At 42.9% G+C, this 19,970-nt stretch overlaps 2 protein-coding genes across 3 annotated transcripts in view; one reads left to right on the top strand and one right to left on the bottom strand.

The window, feature by feature from the left end:
* Positions 1-157: 157 nt before the first annotated feature.
* LOC142850387 (antiviral innate immune response effector IFIT1-like) overlaps positions 158-19,970 on the top strand; it is a 36,405-nt gene continuing 16,592 nt past the window's right edge. Inside the window, exon 1 of the mRNA XM_075973873.1 lies at positions 158-797. Coding sequence (XP_075829988.1) covers positions 793-797 — 5 coding nt within the window. The 5' untranslated portion in view covers positions 158-792. The remainder of the gene's footprint in view (positions 798-19,970) is intronic.
* LOC142850386 (antiviral innate immune response effector IFIT1-like) lies at positions 3,185-9,838 on the bottom strand. 2 transcript variants are annotated; one of them, XM_075973872.1, is made up of 3 exons: positions 8,782-8,914; positions 8,462-8,645; positions 3,193-5,845 (listed from the first exon to the last, which is right to left on the bottom strand). In XM_075973872.1, the coding sequence occupies exon 3, from the start codon at positions 5,755-5,757 to the stop codon at positions 4,453-4,455; it is 1,305 nt and encodes a 434-aa protein (XP_075829987.1). In that variant the 5' UTR covers positions 5,758-5,845; positions 8,462-8,645; positions 8,782-8,914; the 3' UTR covers positions 3,193-4,452. The 2 variants fall into 2 exon arrangements, with proteins under 2 accessions (XP_075829985.1, XP_075829987.1); XM_075973870.1 differs by lacking the exons at positions 8,462-8,645; positions 8,782-8,914 and adding an exon at positions 9,771-9,838 and having other exon boundaries at positions 3,185-5,845.

The raw sequence follows: 19,970 nt of genomic DNA, 5'->3' as shown, positions 1-19,970 counted from the left end.
CTATTCCCGTATCTGTACTGGCCTGCCCTTGGGGTCCTCACAGGAAACCTCCTCAGCTGTAGCCACTAAGAGCACCTCCTGAGCACATTCACTGTGTTCCCCTTTAAAAGGTGGGCCTTCCCCACTCCCGTCCCTTTCTGTCTCTCCTTGTCTCTCTCTCTCTTTCTCTTCCTCTCTTCTCTCTCTGCTTCTCTGCCTGTCTCTGTTGTCCCTCTGTCTCTGTCTCTGTCTCTGTCTCTCTCTGTCTCTGTCTCTCTCTGTCTCTGTCTCTCTCTCTCTGTCTCTGTCTCTGTCTCTCTCTCTGTCTCTCTGTCTCTCTGTCTCTCTCTCTTCTGCTGTTCCTGTCTCCAGAGGCCAGTCATCCCCCTCCCTTCTTTCTCCCATTCCCTTTCCCCCAATTAAAAAAAACTTCTCCTTATGAGCCCTGTTGCATGGTGTCTTACTCTCTCAGCCGCTTTTTAAACTACAACAATAACTATCTCGCGGGGCTCTGTGTCAGCCTAGCTTTACTTTGTGTTGCTTCAGGCTGGGAAACTGGCTGGCTCCCAAAAGTCTCAGGATTCAGTTTCTATTTCCTCTTCTGGCTGATTTTAAGTCAGTTTCACTTTCCAGTTTCCTCTTCTCTTACACAAACACAAACCCCTAGAAACAGGAGAGCATCCGTTGGTGAGTTCCTCCTTCCACCAGCCCTTTATCTAGTCCTCTCAGTGTCCCCCTGAGGCCAACTGAGATTTCTGAACCTCTCAGCCCACACCCAGCTTTTCCCCAGCAGCAGAGAAGCAGGTCGTCATCATGAGGTCAGTGCAATCTCTGGTTTTCCACAGTAGATGATGCATGGGGCTGCTCTCTGCATGGGAGTTTCTGAAATTGTCTGGTTGCTGATAGATTCAACACACCTGAATTAGCATGGCTTTTGGAGGGCATGTGCAAGACCCTGCCATTTCTAAAGCTGCTCACTGGATGGCACTAATTCCTGAGCTAGGAGAGGGGCTATAAAATGTAGTTAGATTCACTCAAGGGACAAAATATGACTCAGTGCTAGTACTAATGCAATTGCTCTTGCTGAATTTTCCTCTTGATGTTATTGAAAGAGACTGCTCAAGTCCCGGGTAGCTCCGTGTGTGTGTGTGTGTGTGTGTGTGTGTGTGTATGTGTGTGTGTGGTCAAAGGAAGCCTTCCTTTTCTAGAAGGTAGTGTAAATCCCGGTCTCTGGCCTCCATCTTTGAAGGCCTGGCTTCTGTGCCCCTTGCATCTATCTAGACCCCTCCCTGAGAGGGTCAAGGTAGGCTGCCTGCCAAATTTTGACCACTCCCCAGAAAAGGTCAAGACCACTCCCCCAGGCTACTTAAACTGCTCCCCCAAAAATAAACACATGGTTTTCCTTTTTTCTCCCTGGCGGTCACGTTATGGCTTTCCAGTTCTCCTCGGGGCCATCCGAGAGCACTGGAGCCCAATTAAACCAGAACATCTTTTAATTTGGTTTGTTTTGATTTGGCTTGATTGGGATTTTTGTGTCAGCAAAGAGATCGTGTTAGGAAATATTCTTAACAGGTAGTATGAGAGTTGGATTTAGTACTGCAAATTCAACTCAAAATGCTGAAATGTTTGATTACTTCAGGATTGAGGCAGAAGAAATGATTCTTACAGATAAACAGGGTTTTTAATTTGGGGGTTTTAAAAATTCTTTTTTATACAAAACCAAGCCTCAATATTTAAAGTTTTTTTTTTTCCTGCTGTGAAATGCTGGTGGGCAGGAGAAAACAATTCTCTCTCAAAAATATAAACTGCTGAATTTCTAGTTACAGGAAGCAGAACAATGGTGCCTAGAGGTGATAGTGATAGAGTATGGAGTCCACACGGGCATTCTATGGAACCTCTGAAGTAACCTATAAGGGGTCTAGGTGGGTACAAAGATATACACATTTGTTGAGACTCAGCAGTGCATTAGACTGTAAGAAAAGAGAAATCATAGCAAATGTGATTTTCTTAAATGTAACTACACCTGCTGAGATTCTGTCACTGACAGAGCCTCAAAGAGAATTAAGAAAATGGTACCTTTCCTACCAAATAACTATCAGGGAAGGATTGTGGCATCAATGGCCCAGGGAAGGCAGATGCTACTAATTACTCTGAAGGAAAGAAAAAGAGACAGTCATCCCTGGCCTTACCCCCAAAGGTTACAAATATTTAACAAAGTCAGAGTTGGAATTACAGTTCTAATTACTCTGGGTTACTCCTATCTATATAATTGGCCTGGGAGAAGACTGGGGTTAGTGGTGAGTGTGATTGACCAGAAAGCCAGGATCTGCCCAGAACCTTAGTGGCTAGCCTGCACAAGGGGCTTTGCTGTGGTTTGTGCTTGGGAATTTCCAGAGTCACCGATCTAAGCAGGTCTGAGAACTTTAGACTACATTGATCAGAAGTCTACAACATTGAATTCTGTGAGGACAGAGGCAGCTTGAGCTGCTCTTTCTAGCAATGTTTAAAATCACAACATGGGGTAAAGAAAGGACCTAAAAGGCACCTGGTACCTTCTGGGTAGACTTTGCAGGAGGCAAAGTCGCATGAAAAGCTCTAGTTCTATGTACAGCTTTCCTAGCTGTGGTCTTTCAGTGTCTAGAGATTAAATGTGCATTTGTCCAACTTTCTCATAACCTGTCTCACAATGTGTGCATTATGTCTGTGCCTCTGTATTAGTTACTTGGCTTGGTCCACTCTTCAGCAATAGAGATTTACCTCCCACCTTCGTGGGGCAATCAAGAGTGACAGAGTAGCGCTATCATGTTCTGGGATTCTCTTAGACAACTCTAACCAAAAACTCAAAGGGGGTTTCTCATGCCTGGTATTGGGATTTTGTTTGTCTATGGCTCTTGGTGAGGGGAGGGAATATTATTAGCCCAAATGGGAAATTTTTATTTAAACTATGTATGTATATATTGACTTATAAGTTCTATAGGCATTTAGTTAGATAGTTGATAGTATGATCCCTTATAAGTTTTTCAGATGTCCTTCTTATATTTTACCCCCGTTTCTCCCCTGTATTCTTTAAGATTCAGTAGAGTCTATATTCAAGGCTTCTTTATCTTGTCCCTCTTAAGCCTATGTAAGTCAGTTCTCTGTGTTCTGATTTCATACAAACATAGAATATGGGTCTTAATGTCACAAACAAAATACACTCAAAATTCTGTGATATTAGCAGATTTTATTGAATTTTATAGGGTTATAAAATAAAGATAATATCACACAACTCTCAATAATCTAAGCAGTGTCATGGAGCGATTTATGCCAATTTTAGTGTGCCTATTCCAAATAGGTTACTCCTTTACACTTTGAAAGTTTCCTTAGCCGTACACAAATGCCTAGAATTTAGACCTCATACATCTACCACTGATGCGTGATTAAATGAAAGCTGAGGGTCAGAAATTGGGGTTCAACCTGAAGATCTGAAAAGCAAAACAGCCAGTCGCTGGCTTTTACCTCGACCTCAGTCTGAAATGATGATTTTTGCTTTCTGGAATCTCAGAAGGAGACTGTGCGTTAGAGCTGTGTCGCCCATTCTTATATTCCTCTCTAGGGCTGAGATCAAAGGCAAGGCATACTGGGATTAACGGCATGCACCACCCACTTTCTATGGAAACTAGTGTGGCTACTGTGATTGAAGGTCTGTGTCATTATGGCTACTGAGATCAAAGGTGTGTGCTGCTATAATCTGGTCTGTAAGGCTAATCAGTGGGACTGCTTTACTCTCAGATCTTCAGGCATTCTTTATTTATCAAAATACAATTAAAATCCACTACACACCACAATTGTTTGAAATATAAATTTGATATAGAAGGTTGTGTTGATTATAAATTTGAGCTCATTGACTAGCAGGTTATAGCTATCATGGGGCCTGTAGGAACAGAACTATGGACTGGATTGTCACTATAGGAGAATCCCAAATTCCTCCCTTTTTAATGCTCATCCTTGTTCATTTAATTTGCTCTCCCATATTGCTGAATGTCCAAGATTCCTCAAGCATGAAAAATAAGCCTTCTTTGGTGAAATGTCCTTTGATCAGGGTACTCGAAGGCTGAGGATGTAGGTCATGGACTCCAAAGGCACACTCATAGCGAAAGTAGTTCATGTTGGTCCAGCAGCTCACAGGTGTCTAGAAGAGCAGGAATCAACCATGGTCAGGGAGTGCAGCCAAGTGGGATAGGAAGATGGAAGCGCCTATCACAGACATGGCTCCAAGAAGAAAACAAACCCTACCAACTAAATAAACAAAACCAAACAAAAACAGGCCTGCAGAAAGGCAGAATACAGAGAAGAAATCATCTTAACTTGCCTCATCTGGTTCTGCGTATTTAAGGCAACAGCTACACACACACACACACACACACACACACACACACAAAGGAAAATAATGAGCTGGGAGAATGCTTAATAAGTTACTTGGTGAGCTGTGCTTCAAAACTCAGGATTCAATGTTTCCGTGAGTCTCAGGGCCTTCTCGTAGTATTCCAGAGCCTCGCTTGTGTCCCCTCTGAGTCTGTAGACAAACCCAAGAAGGCCGAAGCCTTCCACAACATGAAAATTCCGGCGAATGCGTCTTTCAGCCAGGTTCTTCAAAGCATTGAGAAGCTTGTCTTTGGCGTAGGAAGAAGTTACTTCTATTTTCAAACCCTTTATGTAATGGGTGATTGCTGTTTCTTCTGATCTCATATAGTAAAGTTGGAAACGACCATAGCGGAAATGGATTTCCTGCTGTGTGGAACCATCAAGGCCCCTCATGCTCAATGCTTTCTGAAAATTCTCCTCTGCCTCTTCTAATTGGCCAGTTTCTATGTACAGTTCAGCCAGATGAACGTAAGCTGCCTCATATGTGGGTTTCAGTTCTAAAGTCTTTTTAAAGTGAGCCATAGCCAAACAGATCAATTGGTTTGCTATTCTTCTATCCTGACCTCTAGGTTGCATGTTTGTAGCTTCCTTTATTTGGATCAGTTGTCTCTTGTAGCAACGTCCAGTCTCGTAATGCAAGAAGGCTGAGAAAGGTTTTGCCTGCAAGGCTAAATGAAGGAAGTGAAGAGCTTTCTCCACAATACCTTTCCATCGGTAAAATTTGGCCAAATATCCCAAGACATAGGTCTGGGAAGATATGTTGGCCTGAGCTTCTTCAGCGTATCTTATTGCTTCATCTGATTCTCCCAAGCTGTGCAGCTTTAGGGCAAGGAGAACTTTAATGTATGGATCCGCTGGATTTAACCTGACAGCCTTCCTCAGGGGTTCCAGAGAAATACTATTGTCATTGAAATCCTGGCGATAGGCAGCAACGGCATAGCCAATGCTGTATTCGGGGTTGTCAGAATCAGCTTCCAGAGCTTTTGCAAAGCAGGCCAGGGCTTGTCTATAATTCTGTTTTCCACACTTCAGCAAGGTCCAGCCTTCCTCACAGTCCATCTCGGCACACTCCATCCTGTAGCGGAAGGGACTTGCAAATTCCTTGCAAGTATTTTCCACCTTGTCCAGGTAGCTCTGGGCTTCTGCCAAGCTGCCCATGTGGTAATGCACCCAGGCACAGTTGCCCCAGGTCACCAGGCTTCTCTTGCCCAGTGGCTCTTCCTGGATCATGTCTTCTGCTTCTTTCAGGCTCTGCAGGGCTTCCTCATGCTGGCCTTTCAGGTGTCTCACATAGGCCAGGAGGTTGAGCATCCTCATGCTGTGGTTGGGGTCAGGTAACTCTTGATCAACGATTCTTTTTTCCAAATCAGGCATGTCCGCATCTTCTATAACCAACTTCCAAGTAAAGTGACAGCTCAGCTCAAGCAGGCTGTTGTGGATGAGAGTTCTATGAGGTTCCTCACTGTAAAAACAGAGCCCAGTTACTAATTTTTTTTTTACACACTCTGTCTACTGGAAATCAAGCCAGCTCTGTAAGTTGTCAAACACCTTCTCTCCCGACATTCCTGCTGCCAGTTTTTATTCTTACTGTGTGTTTATTTCTCTTATCATAGGAAGTAATTTTACATTACAATTTGAAAAAATACAGCTCACTTAATGGTACTAGTGTTTGATTACAAAATGTCTAAAGTTCAATCCAAATAATAATATCATTACTATCAGTAGGCTTTAACCCCTGTGTTGGATAGTTTTATGCCATCTTGACTCCAAAACTAGAGTCATTAATGAAGTGGGGTTCTCGACTGAGAAAATGCTCCCATTAAGATTGGCCAGTAGGCTAGCCCATGAGGCATCTTCTTAGTAGTTGATTGATGTGGGAAGGACCAGCCTGTTATGGGTGGTGCCATCTCTGGGCAGATTGTTCTGGGTTGTATAAGCAATCGACTGAGCAAGCCATGAGGAGCAAGCCTGTAAGCAGCATTCCTCCATGGCTTCTGCTTCAGTTCCTGCCTACAAGTTCCTTTCTTGATTTCCCCCTCTGGCTTCCCCTCATGATGAATTAATTACATCTGTAAATGAAATAAACTCTTTCCCCACCAAGCTGACTTTTTGCCATAGTCTTTATCACAGCAGTTGAAACCCTAACTGAGATAGCTATGATACCTAAGGCTCAGAGAATGTAAAGAAAGGGTGATCTGAACTTCCAGTTTTGACAAGGATGCTCTTTACTCATACAATCTCAACAATGCGCTTGCGTAAACATGACTTGCGTAATTATTGCATCAGTTGACATGACTTTAGAGTTGGGAAATGTTTCACAAGACCCCAGTCCTAGATAAAGAAGTACAGGTACTCAGTGAGTGCTGAGGGAGAAAGAGACCATTTTCTTCAGAAACAAGCCTTTTGATAGGCTATCCATTTCCAAGTGATCACCGGTATTAAATTCACTCAGGAGAGAGAGAGAGAGAGAGAGAGAGAGAGAGAGAGAGAGAGAGAGAGAGAGAGAGATATGTTTATTGAATTTACCCTACACAAGAGAATTATATTTATACCAGATGCCATATATTGTCAAGTAAAAAGCTATGTGCCAGGAGGATGACACCATTCTTCATGCTGTTGGTCCAAGGTGTTTTAAAGACCCCCAAGATAATATAGGGTATTGTCAGTATTTTTGATTATCCACCATTACTTGGCGATAGGACCCTATTGCTGAGGACACCCCACACATCGGCACAGGACCCGGGGAAACCAAGTCAGTACTGCCGAGGTGGTTTCTCCCTTGCTGACGAGTTCTCACAGTCCTGGAAAACACTGTTCAGGCTACTGGAGGTGGAGGAGTTACCAACAGTCGTACCCAGTTATGAGCCCTGTGAACTGCAAGAATGACCAGTGTGGCAAGATATGGTCACCGAGACCAGGGTGGCATGAATGCTATGGAACAAATAGTCACTTTCTGTTTGGATCTGAGGTCCAGTTCACAGGAGGAAACACATGCCAGGTACTGCATGTCTGGCCAAGAATCCATGGTTTACAGGCCCCAGGGATGGCCTTACTACTATTATTTTGCCAAATGGACATAATATCAAACTTCCCTCTAATAATTTATTTTATATTATGCTTTAGATAGTTTTGCCTGGATGTATATATGTACCACATGCTCGCCTGGTGTCTAAGGAGGGATGAAGAAGAGATTAAATCCTTTGGAACAAGAACTACAAATAGTTGTGAGCTTCCATATGGGTGAGACAAGTGCCCTCTAAATTGATGTCTCTCTACCCATAGATTTGTGCAACTCTCAGGCCTCATCAAAGTACTGTCCTTCTTCCAGTGAACAGTTATTGCTATAGAAATTCACAACTAATCAAAGTGTTATAAGTATTATTGGAGTGTTCAGCCATAACTACAAGATCTATATCACAGCCCCTCCCCCAAAGACTCAGGAATATCCCATAAGAGGGGATTAAAAGATAAGAGCCAACAGTTGTGATGGATTGGAGCTAATCACTGTCTGAATATGGCAGACCACTGCTCTCAAGAACTCAGCTATGGGCACCCAAACAATATCTGCACTATATCAAGACAGTCATCATTCTAACCTGGAGTAGGAGTCCGGTTTATGAATCAGAGTGTGGGGGTTCGGTGCCAGCCCGGACCATACGTTATTTCTCCGGACCAGAGGGGAGGCGTGGGATTAAAGACACAATTCACATGGTTTTCTTGAGAGGGAGTTTTTCAGTGTTCCCTCATGAAATCCTGATTTCACATCCTGAAAATTCCTCGGCATTTATTCTCCAAACAGCCTTATATACCAAAACATAAACTGAAGGGGAAATTTATTAGCATTCTGTTTCCTAGGTAACCAGGTGAATTTACCTATGCCTGTTCTGTCGCATCTTCCTGCTCTATATGCCAGCTAACATCTCTTTTCAGGAATCCTCCAAATTACAAAGAAGGCGCAGAACAACATCCTGACAGCCTGTTAGGGATGGCGACAGGCTAGGTGACCACCTCCTGTGCAGCAGGTGTAAACTGTGCCCTGAGATTCTGGTCACCATACCACGTAGAAATATGGGCCTACGTCGGAGCATCCCAGGCTGAAGGTTCCCGAATTTCCAAGCCTTGAGTCTAGTGTCTCAGTTGTAGCACTGGATGCCTCAGATATCCAGATGGCCGAGCCTACTCCGGAGTTTCTGAGTGACCAGTTCTGGAGTGGTGGAATCTGGGAACTTGTGTTTCCAATAAGTACCCAGTTGACAGTGACACTGGCAGCCACATAAGCTTAATCTCAGCATAGCGAATGTAGTGAAAATATATTTTAGAGTAATGTCACTTTCATATTTTACTGTAATTATCAAATGCTGGAAGTAGAGAGATGGCTCGGTAATTAATAACACTTACTGTTCTCGTTGAGGACCTGGTTCAGTTCTTAGCACCTACATCAGGTGACCTGTTACTCAGTTCTAGGGACTCTGATGCCCTCTGGCCTCTATGGACACCTGCAGGCAGGTGATGCACACAAACTCATGCAGGCAAACACACATACATATACATTAAATATATATGCATATATATTTACATTAAATTAAAATTGGCTTCTCCTTTCCACTAGGATTCAATGTAATTATCAAATTACAACCTGCTTCCTCTCCTTCCCCCAAGGCTCTGCAGTCATTATCCTCATCTGTCTGCTTGCCAGTCTTCACGCAGGCTCAGGCCTCTGTCCTTTCATGGGCAGTCTGTAAGTGTCCCCTTGGGAAATTGCCACTGAGGTTAAAAAAAAAAGAAAATCCTACAGAGTGGCATCTCCTTTGAAATAGAACGTCTTTCTTATTTATTTCCTCGAGAGCAATGTTGTCTTTTCCAAGCAGACTGCTATAGGCTGGAAACTCACCTCACCTTTCTGGACCACTGCCCTCTATTCTTTGTCTCCCACGTGGACCTCTTAATCTAGATCTCTTGGACGTTTTCAATTTCTTGTGGCTTCAGTGGCTTGGTTACACCACTTAGGAACTAGGGTGCCGGGAAAGGATAAGGGCTTGATCCCTCCTTGTGAGCTCCCAGCAAGCTGGCTTTTAAATTGGTGGTGGTTGAGTTCTTCACCAAGGCTCTCAAGAAGCCCGTCCTGAGAGCTATCACTAAGGACCATTACAGATCTACTGCTTCTCCCTCCCGGTGCCCCCAGAGGCCTGTGGTTTTCACACTATCACTGCTGTTCCCTCCTACCCATACCTTCCCCAGTGGCCAGACTGAGACCTCTCAGCATCAGGACCATGAGCAGGACGGCTCTGTTAGGAGGAAGCATACTAGGAACCAGTCATCGGAGGCTCTATGTTTTAGAATGTCAATATGTACAGAAATAGGTTGAGCAGAGCACAGGAAGTCTTTACCTCATGTTGCTTGGAGACGGCTCTGTAGTACTTGGATTCAGGCCAAGAGTCTCTTCCAAATTCCACGAGGTTCTAAGGGTTCTCAGATCAGCAAGGTATTTATATATAGGAGGATTACTAGGCAGTTTTTCACACACCCCATGACCTAAACGAAACTGGCAAGGTTACAGCTTACGGAAAAGGAAACGTAAAGAGGGCTGTTTCTCCATTGATAAAAAAAGACATGCTTACTTGAGGAAGCCAACAAGATTTTTGTTAGAAGTCATGTTTGTGTTGGGTTCCATGTAGACTTTATGTCAGGATGTTTTACATCCGGTGTTGGAGCAAAAAGAATAGAGGCAAGGATGAATTTTTTTCATGTAACACATCAGACTATTTCGTTACTACTACATACACCCAAGGGGGCATTTTAGGGTGCACGTTTTGTGCATAATAGAAAGCTGGAGAAAGCATTTGTGGCAGAATGAGATTACAGATGGTTGATTTATCTGTATTTTCTTTTCTTTCTTTCTTTTTTGAGATATTATCCTGAAAACAACAAAGTCCATGCCATTTATATCCTCCTGTGAAATTCCTACCCCGTCCACTTAGAATACAGTGACCTTATCAGTGGCCTAAACAACCTACTTGAATTGGCCAGCGGAGCAGGAGATCAGTAAGTAGCAAGGAGTAAAATCAGCAGGCTGTGATGGGCGACTGGAGTCTAGAGTATCCAGGGAAGTGAGGATGTTAGTATCTAGTTCCAGATCCACACAGTTCTTTTGAGTTAGCCTCATAGTTTTTAAGCTGTTTTACTGGGTCCTGTGAGAGTCAATGCTACATTTTAAGTTTTAATTACTATGCCTTAGAGATCCATGAACCGAAAATTCCTCTGATCTTCAAGCCTCTTGTTCAGGGACACATAGCTCCTGAAGTGCTGGAGGCTCTTGCTTGTGGGAGATAACCAGCCACGTGTTTTCAATCTCCTAAACGAGTTCCTGTGACCCATCTGCACCAGATATGCTTGATCACGTGTGGGTGGAAGCTTCACAGGCAGGAAATATGTCAGGATACTAGCTTGCCCCTGATGGGATGCAGGATGAAGGTAGATCAGGATACACGCTTGTCCTGATGGGATGCAGGCTGGAGGTACATGAGAATACATGCTTGCCCCTGACGGGATGCAGGCTGGAGGTACATCAGTATACATGCTTGCCCCTGACGGGATGCAGGCTGGAGGTAAATCAGTGTACACACTTGCCCCTGATCGAACCTGATGGGTATTGCAAAGAATTATGGGTTTTCCTTCTTAAAGAGATGCAAACATGACTCGGTACCATTTCCCCGAAATCTGGGTATGTACCTGGCCAGAACCCATCCACTTGGCCAGTATTTAATTAAGGCTTACTTCAAATTTGGCTTTAAACTGTGGTTGTGGACTTATTCTTTATCAGTGGAATTAACAGTCCCCTGCTATGACATCCCCAAAACCCGCACATAGTGTCCCTCAAAAGCAACATCAAAATTTTCTGAGACTAAGGCTGGTATATCCATCCAACTAGCAGGGGAAGAGAAATGTTGGAAAGCAGTGGTTCTGAATCTCCCTTGTGAGGTGTTCCTTATCTGGCTTTTGGAGGCAGCAGCGTAGTCAGATAAGCAAAGGGGTAAGCAAGGACAGAGAGCAGTTTCCAGCTGTGCGTTACAAGATAAGGTTATTGACATCTCTCTAGTCCACAGTAAACTGCTGTGAATAGACGCACAGACGCTGAGTTGCCCTGAGCCTTCAACTAGACTGTGTTCTCCAGACTCCCTACTGGTGAATAAGGTATGGTCATGTACCCGAGTTTGGATCCGCCAGAGACATCTTTTCCTGAGGACTTTCTCTTTCTTCCCCAGCTCTCACATAACGTGGGATGTGAATGTGTTTTGCTCTCCATTTTCTGAATGCACACCTGATTGTACTGAGAAGAGACCAAGGGCTGACTGGAGACACTGTACCCAGGGGCGTTACTGAACTTTGCTGCTAACTGAATATGGCATCTTGGCTTCTTTGGTTGACATTTCCATGCCAGAGTTACTCACTTGTTAATCCAAATAATAACAGGACTTCCCTTCTGGGGCTATGGGGAGATCAAGTGGGGAACAGTGCCAGTTGATTAAGACCTTTCAGGAATTGTGAGCATTGTTTTTAACGTAGGACCAGTCTCCCCTTCAGTCCAATCTTTACTAAGCATCAGCTAGAAACCTTCCTCATGGCAATTGCCCATCAGACACTGAGAGAATTGCCTCAGGTAGCATCCCCGTGCAGATGCTAAACTTCAGTTCTGAGCTTTAAACTGAGGCAGTGTAGATTGTTTCACTTTCTGGCTCAGGTTTAAAAGCCCTGGAGACAGTTGAACACAGAATTTATAATGCCTCCGTAGCACGGGCACTCGGCTGATCCCAGCAGTGGTAGAGCCAGAGTGACAAGAGACTTCTGAAAGGGGGGCTACGTTCTTCTTCTAGCTCTTTATTTAAAAGGATTCATCTAAAAAGACAAATGGGCTTTGAGGTGCAAATATTTTCTTCAAGGTAGCCTTAGCCCAGCTTGAGAAAGAAGAGATAGAAACCCGAGCAAAGACTGACGTGAACACTAGGAAGGTGGCTGACACGGAGATCAGAACGACTACAACATTTTTGTGCACAAAATGATTGCTTAGTAACTTCCGGGGAAACAGAACACGTGCATCATGTGGTTAGCATGAATTTGGCAATGGTCCAGGTCCTGTGAGACTCTGGGTCAGCAGATTAGGTCTTCAGAATCTTGGCCAGTGTGTCTTTGGAGTAAACAGAATCACAAAGCAGACCGTGGGGAGATAAATATTTGGAAGATAAAAACCTACAGAGCATATGATGAGCACATGCGTGTGTGGTGCAAATAGACGTGCATTTGTGTTTGCTCTTAGGAAGAAAAAAAACAAAAAACAACAAACACTAGAGAGAGGCTTACTTTCGAAGATTGGGAACTTTGATTGGAGCTTTGCCTTTCTCCCTGCCGTTCTATCCATCCATCCACATATCCTGACGAGTCTCTTTTTAAAGGAAAGCTCTGTGCGCTTGTGCATTTTTAGGGAGTTTTATTTAGTGGAGAATATGTCCGAAAGTAACAGATGGCAGCTAAGAGCGTAGGTCTTTTTCTCAGGGAACCCTTCACAAAATTTCTTGGAAAACCTCCTATTCGCCACAACACACGCTCTGTGATGGCCTGACAGGCCTGCCTCCTTCAAGTGTTTCTTCTTTTTTCAACTATAAAAAACATAGCTTTATTTTAATGAATTCACAAAGAAGACCACTATACAGCTGGAGTAAAGAAGCCACTCAGACGCTTGTCCAGTCTCGGCCTCTGCCTCCCAGGGAACATCTGTGCAGTTAGGACGGCCGTTCTGAAGCCAGGAAGCTTCACTTCGGGGTTTACACTTTCGCTGTCAGGTATGCTGTTATACATTTATCTACCACACACAAAAGAAAGGAAGCAAAAGCTTTGAAAGAGTTAAAATGAAAACCAATAAGCTTTGTAATCTCTTTCATGACTCGTGCCCTTCTGCCTGCATTCTGTCCTTCCTCACCACCCGGTATGCTTGCTTAGTCTCTTTACAGCTGCTTACACACAAACACACACACACCAGGTTGTATCTGAATATGAAAAAAAATCATCTTTAAAAGTTTTTTATTTTTAGAGTATTGATATTATGCTATAAATACACCATTTCTCCCTTCCAGTTCCTTCCTCCAAATCTTCCCATATACCCCTCCTTGCTCTTTGTCAAATACATGGCCTCTTTATTCAATAATCATTGTTACTTAAGTGTGTGTGTATACACACACACACACTTTCTAAGTCCATTTATTTTTTTCTACAAAATTCATGATTTCATTTTTTTTGCAGCTCTACAATATTCTGTTTTGTATAGGTACTGCATTTTCATTACCCATTCATCTGCTCATGGACATCTAGGTTGTTTTCATTGCCTTGCTGTTGTAAATACAGAAGCAATAAACATGGATGTGCAAATATCTCTAAGGTAGGATATGGAGTCCTCTGGGTATACTCCCATGGCTATCAGGTAGGATATGGAGTTCTCTGGGTATATTCCCGTGGCTATCAGGTAGGATATGGAGTTCTCTGGGTATATTCCCGTGGCTATCAGGTAGGATATGGAGTTCTCTGGGTATATTCCCGTGGCTATCAGGTAGGATATGGAGTTCTCTGGGTATATTCCCGTGGCTATCAGGTAGGATATGGAGTTCTCTGGGTACACTCCCATGGCTATCAGGTAGGATATGGAGTTCTCTGGATATATTCCCGTGGCTATCAGGTAGGATACGGAGTCCTCTGGGTATACTCCCATGGCTATCAGGTAGGATATGGAGTCCTCTGGGTATACTCCCATGGCTATCAGGTAGGATATGGAGTCCTCTGGGTATACTCCCATGGCTATCAGGTAGGATATGGAGTTCTCTGGGTATATTCCCGTGGCTATCAGGTAGGATATGGAGTTCTCTGGGTATACTCCCGTGGCTATCAGGTAGGATATGGAGTTCTCTGGGTATATTCCCGTGGCTATCAGGTAGGATACGGAGTCCTCTGGGTATATTCCCATATCTATCGGGTAGTTCTGTTTTGAATTCTTTTTGAGGCACGTAGCGACTGATTTTCTGAATAGCTGTTTTAGTTTGCACGCCCACCAGTAGTGAAGAAGTGTTCCTCTCTCACCCTCTCCAGCATTTGTTGCCAGATTTCTCTATCTCACCATTCTGACTGGTGTGAGGTACTACCTCAAAGCAGGTTTTACATGCATATTTTGAGGACTAGGGATGTTGTACAATTTTAAAACTAGTTTTTTTTTTTTTTGTTTTTTGTGCATCTTCTTCTGTAAACCACACGTTCACTTCATTAGCCCAGTTGCTCATGGGGTGGTTTTGTTTCCTTTGTATTTGATCTTTGTAATTCTTTGCAAATTCTGGATACTGGCCCCAGGTCTGAAGTATAGCAGTAAAATATTTCTTCCATTGTGTGAGCTGTTTGTGTGATCTGCTAATGGCTTCCTTTGCTGTGCAGAAGCTTTAACAATCTGTGAAGTTCCATCTGTTGACGCTTGGGACTGAGTCCTGTGCTACTGGAGCTCTGTTCAGGAAGTTCTTGCCTAACCTGAAGTCTTGATAAGGATCACCCATGATTCCCCCAGGAGTTTCAGTATTTTGTGCTTAAATTAAGGTCTTAGATCCGTTGCAAATTATTTTTGTGCGAGATGAAAGATGTAGATCTCATTTCATTTTTTTCTATGGGAAATATCATAGCCCTGGATGTCTTGGAATTTGCTTTGTAGACCACGTTCACCTCAAAGTCAGAGATCTTTCTACCTCTGCCTCCTGAGGGCTGGAATTAAAGGCATGTGCGACCATGCTTAGCATTTTGAAGTTTCGTATCAAAGGTAATCTTTAACAAGGGGTTTTCTGAACTCAGGTCAGTGGCTTCATTCTTATGGGTGGTTGCCCTCTGTCATCTTCTCCTGGTTGCCTAGAATGAAAAGACCCTACAGGTGATCTAACCATCATCAGGTAGAATAGGCACAGTCTAACAGGTACTAAATCTAGAGGTTTACAGAGAGAAGATTTGGCTTGTGGTCTGGTTTTCTCAGACTAGCGACTTCTTTTCAAAGGAGACAGCTGAGTCTCCAATTTATTTATTTATTTATTTATTTATTTTTGTTTTTTAATTTTTTTTATTGATAAAAAAAGAATAAAGAAAAAAAAACAAATTTCCACCTCCTCCCAGCCTCCCATTTCCCTCCCCCTCCTCCCACTCTTCTCCCCCTCCTCCCACTCTTCTCCCCCTCCTCCCACCCCTCTCCCCTTCCCCCCACTCCTCTCCCCCTCCCTCTCCAGTCCAAAGAGCAGTCAGGGTTCCCTGCCCTGTGGTAAATCCTAGGTCCTCCCCCCTCCGTCCATATCTAGGAAGGTGAACATCCAAACTGGCTAGGCTCCCACCATGCCAGCAGATTGCGTAGGATCAAAACCCCGTGCCATTGTCCTTGGCGTCTCATCAGCCCTCATTGTTTGTCATGTTCAGAGAGTCCAGTTTTATCCCATGCTTTTTTGGTAACAGTCTAGCTGGCCTTGGTGAGCTCCCAGTAGATCAGCTCCACTGTCTCAATGGGTGGGTGCACCCCTAGTGGTCCCGACTTCTTTGCTCATGTTCTCCCTCCTTCTGCTCCTCATTGGGACCTTGGGAGCTCAGTCCATTGCTCCAGTGTGGGTCTCTGTCTCTATCTCCATCCATCGCCAGATGAAAGTTCTTTTTACTTAGCTTCTTTAGGTTCGCCACCGTGCACAAAACTCAAGTCCAAATGGATTAAAGACCTCAATATCAGCCCGAAAACACTGAACCTGATAGAAGAGAAAGTGGGAAATACCCTACAACAGATGGGCACAGGTGATCGCTTCTTAGGTATAACCCCAGAAGCACAGGCATTAAGGGCAACATTGAATAAATGGGACCTACTAAAAGTGAGAAGCTTCTGTAAAGCAAAGGACACTGTCACTAAGACACAAAGGCAACCTACTGACTGGGAGAAGATCTTCACCAACCCCGCAACAGACAAAGGTCTGATCTCCAAAATATATAGAGAACTCAAGAAACTAGACTTTAAAATGCTAATTAACCCAATTAAAAAATGGGGCACTGTACTGAACAGAGAATTCTCAACAAAAGAAGTTCAAATGGCCAAAAGATACTTAAGGTCGTGTTCAATTTCCTTAGCAATCAGGGAGATGCAAATCAAAACAACTTTGAGTCTCCAATTTATATGGGAGAATGTGACTCATCTGATCCATTATTTATGATGTCTCTTCGTTGTTGTTGTTGTTCTGCAGTGCACTAAAGAACTGCTGTGATTTAGATCCCTGCCCCTGCCAAGTTCAGGTGTCCCTAAGATATAGCAGTTGAGCATCTGTAATGTAATTGGCAGAGCCCTCATGAACGGTTTCATCCACTCATGGATTAATGGATTGTGAGTTATAAAAGGAATGGGCTATTTATCAGGAAAATGAGCCCATTACAAAAGCCAGGTACACCACCTCACCATGTCATGCTATGCACTGCCAGTAACCCCAACACTGGAGAGGCAAAGATAGGCAGATCCTGGCAGCTGTTGACTCAGCAATCTAGCTGAACAAGTGACCTTGACAGTTCAAGTGAGAGACTTTGTCTTAAAATAATAATAAGGTGGACAGCCAGTAGGATGGATTAGTGGGTAAAACGGCCTGCCAAGCAAGGAGAAAACACACTATACAAAGTTGCCCTCCCATATTCTGAAAGGCACTATAGTTCTGCCCACAGCATACACAATGTGCATACAACACACACACACACACACACACACACACACACACACACACACACACACACATGATGGTGATGGTGATGATGATGAGGAGGAGGAAATTTTTTTTGACTGTCTTTTTATTTTATTTTATTGAGCTCTTCGTTTTTCTCTGCTCCCTCCCTGCCTTTCTCCTCTCCTCTCCTCTCCTCTCCTCTCCTCTCCTCTCCTCTCCTCTCCTCTCCTCTCCTCTCCTCTCCTCTCCTCTCCTCTCCTCTCTTATCCTCTCCTCTCCTTCAACCCTCTCCCATGGTCCTCATGCTCCCAATTTACTCAGGAGATCTTGTCTTTTTCTACTTTCCATGTAGACTAGATCCATGTATGTCTCTCTTAGGGTCGTCATTATTGTCTAGGTTCTCTGAGATTGTATTTCTAGACTGGTTTTCTTTGCTTTATGTTTAAAAACCACTTATGAGTGAGTACATATGATAATTGTCTTTCACGGTCTGGGTTACCTCACTCAACATGTTTTCTAGCTCCATCCATTTGCCTGCAAATTTCAAGATGTCATTATTTTTTCTGCTGTGTAGTACTTCATTGTGAAAATGCACCACATTTTTCTTATTCATTCTTCAGTTGAGGGGCATTTAGGTTGTTTTCAGGTTCTGGCTATGACAAACAATGTTGCTATGAACATAGTTGAGCATATATCCTTTTGGCACAATTGAGCATTCTTTGGGTATATACCCAAAAGTGGTATTGCTGGGTCTTGAGGAAGGTTGTTTCCTAATTTTCTGATGCCACACTGATATCCAAAAGGGCTGCATCAGTGTGCATTCCCACCAGCAATGCAGAGTGTTCCCTTAACCCCACAATCTCTCCAGCATAAGTTCTCATCAGTGTTTTTGATCTTGGCCATTCTTACAGGTGCAAGATGGAATCCCAGAGTTGTTTTGATTGCATTTCTCGAATGACTAAGGATGCTGAACATTTCCGGAAGATGCTTTCAGCCATTTTAGATTCCTCTGTTGAGAGTTCTTTGTTTAGGTCCATACTCCATTTTTAAATTGGATTATTTGTTCTTTTGATGACCAATTTTTTGAGTTCTTTGTGTATTTTGTAGATCAGACTTCTGTCTGATGTGTGGTTGGTGAAGATCTTTTCCCATTCTGTAGGCTGTCATTTTGTCTTGTTGACTGTGTCCTTTGCTTTACAGAAGCTTTTCAGTTTCAGGAAGTCCTATTTATTAATTGCTTTTCTCAGTGTCTGTGCTTCTGGGGTAATATTTAGAAAGTGGTCTCCTGTGCCAATGAGTTCAAGCATCTGAGAAGGAAGTTCTTGAAGAAGTCACCTGACATTTGTCAGTGGCCTCCACACACATGAATATATACCCCCAGAGAAATGTTAGAGAAAAATCATGGGAAAATCAGGGAGGTACATGAAAACTCCTTAGTCTCTATGTATTTGTTCTGTAAACCTAAAATTTGTTCTTGAAAACAAAGTTTATTGAGAATCAAACGATTGCAACAGGGAGAAAGAGTGGTGAAACAATGAGGCAAAACCCTGCTGCAGTTAGGATTCCTGCTGCTTTGGCCATAAGGCTCGAAAGTACCTCAGGTTAGTCAGCAAAGGAATATTATTTCATTTGGATGAAAGCACAGAGCTGCAAAGTAGGGTAAGCATGGGGAGAGCTAACAGAGGAATAAGCACTACCTTTCTTTGGTCGACTTTAAGAGGAAGCGTTTGGCAGTCCAATGTTTGTTCCCCTTAATGTCAATTAACATTTTAGGAATTTTGTGGGAAAAGAAAAGTCTGGTCAAGTTAAGTGTCTTGGCATTTCATTCTGTTTGAATAGTGCAACAAATAGCACAGTGGACTGAATGGTAGTTGAGAAGCTCCGAGTGGTTCTATCATAGTTCAGCCAAGGGTACCATCTACAAGTAAAATCTAATAGAAGGAAAGAGGCATTGGTGCAACCAAGCTATTGGAACAAAACACCATTTTTTCTTTTGTTAGAACATGGGCTTGCTCTATTCATATCTTGACTTTGGTAAACAGTACTACATCAAACAGAAGAGTGAAGGCATTTCTTTAAGGGCTTTTATACTCTGAAGAAGAAACTATTTTTTTTGAAATTTATTAGCTTAGAACAAAGCATGGAAGAAAAATGTGTGTCCTTTTTAAATACAACGTGTATTAATTCTGCCTCTAATGAAAGAATATATATTATTTTGTTCATTATTGTGAGACAAAATCTCCAAGCTTTTGTGCTAACTGTACCTGGGAAGCGAACTATGATGTTCAGTTGAATCAAGACCCTTGTCCGTTAAGCTGGCTTTATCAGATATTTTATCACAGAAGTGGGGAAAGTGATTGACACATCACATGAACTGCTTGCCCAGAAAGAATGCAAGACTCATTGTCCTTGGTGCTCACAAGTCTTCTCCTGCTAAATGTACAGGGTTGGTAAGCAATAACCATCTCATTGGAGTCCATGGGAGTCTCATATAGACTGACCTTTAATGGAACTCAGTCACCAAAATTTATGCCTTCATTAACTCAATTGTCATAAACATAAACACAAACAGTTAAATTTAATCAATGTGCTCTTAAATCATAAAAGAAAAACTAATCATCTAGTATTTTTCTTAAGGACCATCAAGACATAGTATATTTAGTTATTTTCTAGACATGCATAAATTACAATACAGATTCTTCACAAATGTATTGAAACTCAAATGGAAGAAATAAGTTATCTAAGAATATCAGTACATCATTAGAGTCATACCTCAAGTTTATTCAAGGTCACATTTGGGAGATAATTTATCTCACATTCACTGGTACTACAAAGTGACCCAAG

Source organism: Microtus pennsylvanicus, chromosome 5 (assembly GCF_037038515.1).
Source record: "Microtus pennsylvanicus isolate mMicPen1 chromosome 5, mMicPen1.hap1, whole genome shotgun sequence".
NCBI classification, from domain to species: domain Eukaryota; kingdom Metazoa; phylum Chordata; class Mammalia; order Rodentia; family Cricetidae; genus Microtus; species Microtus pennsylvanicus.
This window is presented reverse-complemented; position numbering and strand designations above follow the sequence as displayed.